This window comes from Amphiprion ocellaris, chromosome 21, assembly GCF_022539595.1.
Source record: "Amphiprion ocellaris isolate individual 3 ecotype Okinawa chromosome 21, ASM2253959v1, whole genome shotgun sequence".
In the NCBI taxonomy this organism is placed as follows: Eukaryota; Metazoa; Chordata; class Actinopteri; family Pomacentridae; genus Amphiprion; species Amphiprion ocellaris.
This window is the reverse complement of record NC_072786.1, coordinates 13,465,304-13,475,608: the sequence shown is the minus strand read 5'-3', so window position 1 is coordinate 13,475,608 and position 10,305 is coordinate 13,465,304. Positions and strand designations below refer to the sequence as shown.

General features: G+C 43.5%; 1 protein-coding gene across 1 annotated transcript; it reads left to right on the top strand.

Moving 5' to 3' along the window:
• Positions 1–1,365: 1,365 nt before the first annotated feature.
• btg1 (B-cell translocation gene 1, anti-proliferative) lies at positions 1,366–9,799 on the top strand. Its single transcript, XM_023284757.3, has 2 exons — positions 1,366–1,815; positions 5,406–9,799. The coding sequence occupies exons 1-2, from the start codon at positions 1,671–1,673 to the stop codon at positions 5,807–5,809; spliced, it is 549 nt and encodes a 182-aa protein (XP_023140525.1). The 5' UTR covers positions 1,366–1,670; the 3' UTR covers positions 5,810–9,799.
• The last annotated feature ends 506 nt before the right edge of the window (positions 9,800–10,305 follow it).

Genomic DNA, 10,305 nt, shown 5'->3' with positions numbered 1-10,305 from the left:
AAGTTTGAACTTCTGTTTTAAGGTTACGCACATAACATGGTGAGCATAAAAATAGAAGCTTCAATTACTGGCGCAACATTTTGGTTGAAATGTTCATGTTTGGAGAATGTGAAGCAGTGTCAGCAGAGATAGTTTTTATGCATATTTTGATTCTTTTTGTCCTCTTTGAAGTCATTTTGTAGATGTTGCTTCACATATTCATACAAAACAGTTGTTTAAGTACTTATTTTCTTTAAAAAATAGTCTTCTGAATGAAAATGTCACTTCTTAACTTCTGTACCATCTTGCAGTTTTATCACTCAAATCACAGACAGACAGACTCTGGATTTAATGGATGTCAAAATTGTGGCAACTTTAATATTTTCTTCTTCTTGTAATGACAAGTTTGCACTTTAACAACCTAATGATTCAACAGGCTGAATGCAAAAATGCAGCAGAGACAGTTTTTACCAATATTTTGATAGTCTTTCTCCACAATGAAATATGTTTTGTGAATTTTGCTTCATAATTTTATACAAAGCTGCTTTTTAAAAAGTGAATAATCTACAAATGAAAGCTCAACTTCTTTGTAATCTTGTGAAATATATATATATATATATATATATATATATATATATATATATATATATATATATATATATAAATACAATTTTAATTTGCACTTTGCAAATCTGGTGATCCAAAAGGAGGAATGAATAAAGTTTGTGTTGATTGTATTTTTATATAGACTACAAAATAAATATAACATGCACAACTGGTAGTATTTCCCCTTATCCCTTAGATTACATTTTAACACAACACAATAGAAGTGTACTAATATATTTTTGGTTAATAATAGAAAATAATACAATAGAAAAGAATATAAATGTTTCATTGATCCCCGAGGTGAGAATCTGTTGTAACAGCAGCAAGCAGAAAGAGTAAAGCGACCACCACCACCACAATAAAAATATATAAGAAAAATATACTATAAGTACAAAATGCACAATAGGGTTATACTGCGATTAAAAAGTACTAAACTGTGAAAATGCACCGTTTAACCTGCTACTAGTGGTAATCATAGAATCCAGCCTCTCCAAATGAGATAATTAAAGATTCTCTTTGTTATTGTTGTTTGTTTTGTTTGCTTTTGTTTCCTCTTCCTTTCTCTCTCTCGCTGGCCGTATCTCCCACAGCCCTGAACGCAGCACGGTTTCATGCCGCGTCCCTCTGTTTATTTTCAGAGCGTTGACGTGAACGCTGCACTCCTCCTATATGTGGCCCGTCAGCCGCTGCGGGGCCGCGGATTGGTGAGCTGCAGTTGCTGTAGCAGCTTGTGTCGTCGCTGTGGGGAGGAGGGGGGACGTATAAAAGCACCGTCCCCTGCTTCCAGCTCCACTCTGGAGGAGGAAAGTGCGCAGGGAGGGTTGGCTGACGTTTTACCACGGGACCCCCCCAACCCCCTGTATTTACCAACAACAGGCGTCTGTTACCCAACACTGTACCGTCCTCGCACACGGACTCTCTCTGTCAGAAACTTCCCTCTACCTCGACTAATAAATGCCAAGAGAAACAACACAAGCGCCAAAAGATAAGGATCGCCGCTCAGAGTCGGAGACGAACAGTCGGACAAACACGTAGAGTAAAAAAAACAAGAAAAAGCGCACGGATCGTCGCCGTTGCCTTTCTCAATGCATACCCTTTGTGCCCGGGGAACGATGAAACCAGAGATCAACGCCGCCGTCGGATTTCTGTCGAGATTTCTGAGGGTAAAAGGACACGTAAACGATCGACAGGTCCAAACATTCAGCCAGAGCTTACAGGACATTTTGGCAGGTAAGGAAACCAGAAATTTACGCATTTACGCACGAAAAACAGCACCCAGAACACCCTGTAATACGCACTACGATTTTACACTTTAAGTCTGGGCTTTCTTTCATCACTAAGTGCTCAAATTTGCGTTCTAATAGATGTGAGAACGATTCTGAAGAAGCCTTTCTTTGTTCTCCTAAGTATCACTATCAGCGCGCACCACTATTTGCGCACGTCGGAGAGGAGAAAGAGCGACAAAGTGGAACGCAGAGGACGATCCGAGGCAGTTTAGTGAAGGATTAAGCTGATTTTTTTTATGGCACGATTCGAAGTGAGAAATAGAATTTAGCTAAAGTTGAATGTGTTGCTGTATTTGGATGACGGGGTGGGGGTGGGGGCGCGCAGAGAGACGCTTGGCTCCAACAAGGAAGTGCGCCTCGGTCGATAAAGCTCTCAGAGAATGGAGCAAAACAGCCCCCAGTGAGGTGGTAGAGGCGGCTCAATTACGTAATGCTTAGGACGAAATAGGTTAATAATGAAATCTGGTCGGTGTCAGAGCGAAGTTTAGTGGGTTTCTGGCACTATAAATATTACATAAATGATTTTTTCATTAACACAACACCTCTAATTGGAACATCCCATTTTTGCCATGTTTGTGTTTCACTGAGAAGTTTATAGCCTTGACACCATTTTGTATTCATTTTGGCACCATATGCTGGAGGATAAATGTATAGTTTACCACATTTTCCATTCCTATAACGATCTATAGCCATGTATTTACAATGAATGGATGCAGAAATCGCCATTTTTCGTTCAATCTCCCTGCAAATTCTGCCTATAGGTTCCCTTAGGTTTACATAAGGGCTTAGTTTGATGCAGTTTTGTACAGAACACTGCAGCTCAGGGATTGTGTCTCATTTCCTGCTCTAAACACATTCCAGTCTCTGGGCTCTAAAGCTGCCATACATCTGTCTCCTTCCATCTACATGCAAACAGCAGATGACCTACATTTCCATAAGAGCCTCAGTTGCACGTAAACAGGTCTTATTCAGCTGGATGTAGAGAACAAAGGACCTTTTTGTAGCATGGAATTCACTGTAAATATCACAGGATCTATGTGAAGAGAAGAAAATTACCCCAAAAAAGCACAATACCACCTTAATTCACCATTTGGCACCACAGATTGCTGCCGTTTACCGTAGAAGTTTGATCATTTATCATGCAAACAGTGTAAGAGGTAAACAATGTTGTGTTGTTTGAGATTATGGCGGTGGGCGAATGGAATTATGGGTTTACTGAAAATGTCCCCGAGCGCCCGATTGGACGGTGGTGTTTGTAAACAGACAAAAGTTGGGAGTCTGCTGTGAGGCCCGTGTGGGGGAGGGGACATGTTATGGTGGGCGCCTATAGGAGGACATTAAAGACGGAGCGTAATGAGGGAGGAAACGGAGGGGAAATCCACTGAAACATCCCAGCCTGTACTTAGCAAACATAAACATTAATTATATCAGAATGATGGAAATTATAAGCTGGAATCTGCCTCATGTAATAATAATAAAAAAATGCATAAACATCACTGATGAGCGTATAATCTGTTTGAAAGACAAATAAATTGGTTCCACAAGGTCCCATTTTCAGGCAAAAACAAGAGAAAGTGTGCGGTAGTACCCAGTGGGGCTTGCTGCTACTAAACTAGGCCAGCCAGAGCTCTTTTGTGTTTGGAATCATCACAACTACTCACTATTGTGTCTGCATGCTGAAAAGCTGAGTGCCCGGCTCCTCTTGTTTGTGCTGAGCAAAGGGAAGTGTGAGGAGGGACTATTAGGCCCAATAGCCAGATTGCAACCATGGTAGTTGCGTAATTGTAGTTAGCAAAGTTTCGCTTCCTCTATTTATCAACATGATTTGATGCTTGCCCCTGGAAAATGGAAATAAAAGGCACTCAACCCAGGAAACAGGCCACAGCAGAGTCACATAATGTGTTTTTCAGCGTTCGAGGTCAGCTCCGTTGAATAAACAACCCTCTTTGCTTAAACTCTTTAGGTTAAGCGCACGCTCGTCTGCTTACTTTTCCGTCCCCCCTCCTCCTCCCATGTGCCCTCGTTTTTAAGAATAGGCCCTGCTGAGCTGATCATTTCCCAGCTGCTCCGGGGTTTGTACGGAGCCGCCTTTGTGGCTCGGTCTTGAGGCTGAAAGCTCATCCAGCCCCCCTTGTGCTCTTTCACGAGTGCCAGCCCCTCCATTAGCTCAGCAGTATACAGCCCTCTGTGATAAGGCAAACAGGGGGGAGGAAGGGGAAGGGGAGGAAGGGAGGGGGATGTTATTATCCTGTGGATGCATACAGGTGGCCTCCGGGCCCCGGTCTGAATGCTGGCCTACTTCCCTTAGCCCGTTTTTCATTGGCCACAATGGAGTTACCGTCAATGGGAATTCAATATGGATGAGCCTTGTCAGAGTAAATAGGGGGGAGTAGGTGTGTTCCTTAAAGTGGGGAGGTCAGTAAATGAAAAGGTTAGAACAAAAGGGGTTTGAAACTGTATTCAGATATCTTGGAAAGAGATAGGAAGCCTTTTCGTATGCTAAAGAAAGTGAACTTGGAATGAAAGAATGCCCAAATCCAATAATGGTCAGTTTGTTTTACTCGTCATTTTATCCAGTAAAATGAAAAACACAGAGAGTGGCGTCACTGTGATTCACTAGTTTCACTGCTCTGCTAAAACTTCTATGAAGACGAGGAAGAAAAATAGGAGCGTGCCCCTTTAAGAGGAGGAGCTGTGCGTCCCAGATGGCAGCTAGGACACTTTTGGTGTGTTTTGTTCAGCCAGTCATGGGAGACTTTGTGACACTGACGAAAGCCAGGGGAGGGATTGTGCAATTCAATGGCAGTCTTTTTGTCACGTAGGCCCAGAGAGCCGCTGGCTGCCTGTTAATGGCTGCTTATCAGCCCTCTAACAGGTGGTGGTGTTTTTCTTTCCTCTCCTTTGCTACAAGCACACAATAACTCCCTGCACTTATATGAACATAAGTACATTTAGTAATTATGATAAGTTAAATATGACATTTGTACAACATCCACAGAAACATCCTGGTACTACACGAGGGAGAAATGCACTTATTGATTATGGATTTTGCTGAGTTAAAAAAAGTTATACTTGATGGCTTTGCGTTGTATGTTAAAAAGAAAACATAATTTATGTTTACCATATGGAGACAAGTCTACAATACAGGCAGTAATGTTTTGGGATTCATCAGGATCTTTAAATGTAAAGGGATTAAACACTTAGATGAAAACTTATCCCACAAGTCTCTTTTTATGATGTTTCCATTTGTGCTTTAACTCTTTTTTTACAGCCACAACATGTTTAATAAATCACGTGGCCTTATCTACCACAAAGTACAGTCTGTCTGCTTTCAGTTCAACCTTTGTCCAGCTCCAGATTACCACAGATCACACCTGCACAGCCACAACTGGCTTCTGTAGTTACATGCATTACGAGGCCTGTATGTTTAATCAGTGCTTATGACATCACTTTGTCCACATTACATGTTAGTACAAGCAACTCACTCCAAAGCTAATCTTCTTCCCCTTTTTCTTTCTCTTTGTGTCCCTGCAGAGCAATATAAGCACCACTGGTTCCCAGACAGGCCCTGCAAGGGTTCAGGTTACCGCTGCATCCGCATCAACCACAAGATGGACCCACTGGTGGGGCAGGCAGGCCAGCGCATCGGCCTGACCATCCAGCAACTCTACCTGCTGCTGCCCAGCGAGCTCACGCTCTGGGTGGACCCCTTCGAGGTGTCCTACCGCATTGGCGAGGACGGCTCCATCTGCGTCCTCTATGAGTCGCAGCCCGGCCCTGTAGGAATGCAGGCGACAGCCGCCGCCAGCTCCCCCTCAGGAAACAGCGGCTCAGTGAGCCCCATGGTGGACAGTCACATCAGCTGCAAGGAGGAACTGATGGTGCTGGGCAGAACCAGTCCCTCCAAAGCCTACAATATGATGACTGTGTCCAGCTAAAGTGGCGCACTGTCACACCGACCTACTTTTGTTCAGGGTCACGCCGTGACTGGTCAGATCATTTGACCAGACCAGGGTGAGCCTTTTTAAAGCTAAGAATATGAAATGAAATAGTGAAAGAAGAAAAAAGCAAAAGGAAAAAAAAACAGAGGATGTGGCCTATCGTCCAGGTGATGGAAACCTTGTAGGTTTGATATTTTTTACCCCTTCTCTCCCCGTTATCATCTGTTCTGTTGTGTCATCGGATCAGCCGACCACTCCGTTTTTTTAGGAGAGGCTTTGTGGAAATGGAACTGTTGGGGCAGCTAAACCAACCAACCAACCAGGAGCCCCCATGGAGACCCCCATCCACCCCCCAGCCGAAAACAACATGGTGATCAGCTCCGCCTCTGAAGGGGCTATCAGCATTGACTTTGCACTTTTCTTACTTGTGGTTACTATGGGTACATGTTCAACACACCACTGCAAAAAAACACCGAGTCTAAATTGTATGGAATATTTTCCAGGAATTACCCCTTGAATTTGAAAATGCAAAGGTTTTGCTGGGTTTTTTTTGTGTCCTGTGAGGGGAGGAAGTTGAGGTTCAGACTGGGCCCATTGCAATCCAAGCTCAATGTAAAGAAACGCCCAATGAGAGCATCTCTATTTTCTATAGAAACCCTTTTTGGACCACAGGGAATACATTTTCTTTATCTTGTAGCTACTGAAAAAAGGCTTCTGGTCTTAACTTCTCTTCCTCCCCCCCTTCGGCTATCAACATCGAGCTTCAGAAAACCTTCATCTCAACGGCCTGTATGTAAGTGCAAGTGGAATGTGTTGTGACACCTGTTACCTATGGATACCAGTGTGTCCCGTCGCACTGTCGCCCTCCCATCTCTCATGTTTGTGTAGCTTTTCTGGGGGAAGGCAAAGGAGGACCCGTCTCCTCCTCCCCCCTTCCCCTAGTTAATGAATGTTGTTGAAATTCACAATCAAGTTCCTGTGTTAATTTTACCCCCTTTTCCCCCATCACTTTGTCATCTGCATTACCAAAACTCAAAGTGTAGCAAAAAGGGGGGGCCCTATTTACCCAAATTCTTGGTCATGTGGCCCAGCTAGAATTGACATTGAATGCACTTTGACGTGAGATTGTGTGGGATGTGTACTTTTTTAACGAAAATCGCCTTCATTCCATCCATTCGAATGTCATCTTTTCACACCATTTTTACTGCCCTTGGTTCATACTGTAGCTCCCACGTTGTAGACTCTGGTCTGCTGAGCTGGGAGTGTGCAAGTCTGGATTTCAAAAATAACATTTTTAACACTGTACTTGTGAACATTGCAGAGCTCTCGGTTGTTATTTTGTAGGTGGAGAGTATTCTGGGTGGTATGTTAGAAACATTCTGTCATCCATTCATATGGCACTGTTGACTCTGGCACGATGCAGAGCTGAGCTGTCCCCCCCCCCCCAGATACACACAGATGGTGATTTGTGTTGCTGATTTAAAAAAAAAATAGAAGAAAAAAGTTTGTCTGAAAGGTCTGGACTAAGTGATGACTGTGTGAGACTTTGGCCAAAGGGAGGTCTGGAGCGCCGACTGTTCAGAGATGAATTTTAACTTGAATTGAAAACACCAGGCCCTAGTCAGCCTTCTATTTTCAGCTACTATTTCTAAGCTCTTATAAACCAGAGACACTTTTGTGTGAGTCAGAGGTGCACTGCCTTATGGAGACCTCATGAATTATGAGCCATTTGTGATGTTAATCTAATATCAGGCTTATGAAAGCCAGCCCCGCTGCATTGTGCTGCCCGGACCCTCATTTGGAGGCGTCCCCCCACCCCACCCCACCCCACCCCTTTATTTTCCAGCCTGGCAGCTTCAAACCACCACCCCACCCCCGCCGCATCCCTCCTGGTGTAGGGGTTCAGAGTGCCTCAAGTGCCACATATCACCCCTCAGCTCAGACCTCCTGTTCAGCCAAAAGCAAGCCAGCATGCTGCTAGCTGACCCCCTGTGGATGCAGGTAGACTTAATGTGACACATATCATCATCCATCACCGTGGGGAGCTGGGTAAGGAAGGCAGGGATGAGGAGCTGGTGTGAGAGAGGGGGGGCCCAGGGCCGGACTCTTTGTGTCCAGGGCAGCTAAAATCCCTCCAGGCCCCCCCTCTGGACTTGTTCAACAACCCCCACCCTGACCAGAAGCCCTCGACCCTCCCTCAGCAGTGATGGATAACCAGCACACGCACTTAGCGTGCTCGAGCTGCACTTGGGGGGCTAGTGAGAGACAAAAAACATGGATCGAAGATGCAGAATTGAGGGTACTAGGCCGTTGTTTTCTGTTTTCATCTCACTGGATCACGCTGCACTTGATTACTGAGTTTGAGTAGCAACTTTGTTTACATGCATATGAAAGGGTGTGATGGCTGTCTGACGTACCCCGACTTCACTCCTGGTTCTGGGGCTGAGTGGTTAACAGCACGATGGAACAGATGCTGGAACGGCTACGGGTGTTGCTCAGGCCTTAGCCGCTGGCCAAATCTGTCACGGCAGGCTGGTTCGCCGCTCATCACCAGACCTCTGGGTGTTTAAGCTCCCCTAAGCCTGAGAGGATCATGGGTAATATAGCTATAGCCTTTGACGCACTGCAACCCCCTAACCCCCCTCCTGCCCTGCTCTCTGCTGATACTTCCTTCAGCAATCTGTGAAAAGCAGTGAATCCATGTTGGCCAGATGGAGAGGAGCCTGCTGGGATGGGAGCCCAGAGCTTTGGTTTCCATGGCGGACACCAGTTTTGAAATCATGCTGCTCCGTTATAGCTTTTTAATGTCAGGATGTTTTGAGATTTGGTCTATATTTCAGACGCGAGATGGTCGTCTCGTCTCACTTTTTCCTCTAGATGTGTTTTATGGTCACACTGGTAGATTTTCTCATGTTTCCACTCATCCACATTCTCTCCTCTTCATCCTCTTTTTAAGAGGATTTTTAGTCTGGTGATCTAACCTACTTTTTTTTTTTTTTTTTTTTTAGCAGACCTTGTTTTTAGTGTAAAAAAAAAATCCAACCCAAATCCCCTTTGACACCTTCTCAACTGTACTACCACCACCCAAAATGGTTTTAGGTCCTCAGTAATATTGATTATTTAAATGGCATCCATTCAGCTTGTGCGCACATAGGTTAAAGAATCGTCGTCAGAGTGCTTTGAGTAGTCGGAGGTTAAAAAAAAGCACATAAATGCACTAAATGTCAAGTTGAAGTTGTGTGACATTTTTTTGAGACGCGAGGAGTCTCTCCCTGGAATGTATTGCCAAACTCAGGCCTCGGACATTCAATAAATACTCTTATGGAAAAGTTGTGCATGTTAAGACGTGAAACAGGAAGGGAACAGCAGTTTTGTTGTTGTTGTTGTCAATATTGTCATCGATTAGTTGAATTATTGCCACTTTCACATTTGAGGTGTTTTACATATTATAGAATGTATTGTAACTGTACAACAAATGGTAGAGTACACAACATTACACATGGGAAGTGCCAATAATTGCTATCCTGAGGTGTTTCTAGATGTATTCCTTTTTTTTGTATTTCATCTTTTAACATGGATAACGCTTTTCGTAAGTGAAGCCATTTGTGATGGGAGTGTTGGCAAGGACCAAAGTTGTTTTGGTAAAAAATATTAGTTTCCATGATCTGTAAGTGTAGACGTATCCTTTGTTTTTTTTTTCTTTTCTTTTCAGTTTTTTTCCCTTTTTTTTCTATTTACATACAAAAAAAACAGAAAATAGACAAAAAAAAATCTGAGCTTACCCAAGAAGAAAAGCTGTATCTTGTGATCTCATGTCAGTACACCTTTATCGTGTTCAGTTTCTTTTCCTTGGGTATGTTGTGATGAACTGCTGTAAATTTGTACAGTTCATGTAAATTGATTGTGCGGAAGTTGTACAGATTTCTATATTTTGGAAGAAAAGTTTTTTTTTCTCTGTAATAAAAGATTTCCTATCTTGGCATCATATTCCCTGTGAGCTGTGTCATTATTCAGTATATTATTTAGAATCTAAAGCACAGCTAGATGCTTTTACTGGCATGTTCAGATTTACCTGAGGAAGAGCTTGAACATTAGGAGCTACACAAACCTAAATACCGATGTTGTGGCCTCATTGGGGCCCAGATTGGAATTTGACCTACAATAGTTTTAGGACTGAGTGGGTCATCTGTGCAAAGACGCACTGGAGAGGAGATCAAGGCAGCAATTCTTGTCCCTCTCTTGGGACAGTAAACTGCACTTTGTGTATAAGAGATTTTAGGTCATTCATTATCTAAGCACATTAAATGCTCATTCTAGCTTGCTGGTGAATTTAAGCAAAAGTAACTGTGCCATAACTTGAAACTGTTGTGGAACACGCTGAAACTGAGAAAATCTGCTTCTCTGACGTTGCAGCTCTTCACTTGGAGAGCAACCGTGGAACATTTCATAAGCTCCCTCTGCTGCTTTTCCCTTAAAAGGTCCGCTGCCTTCCC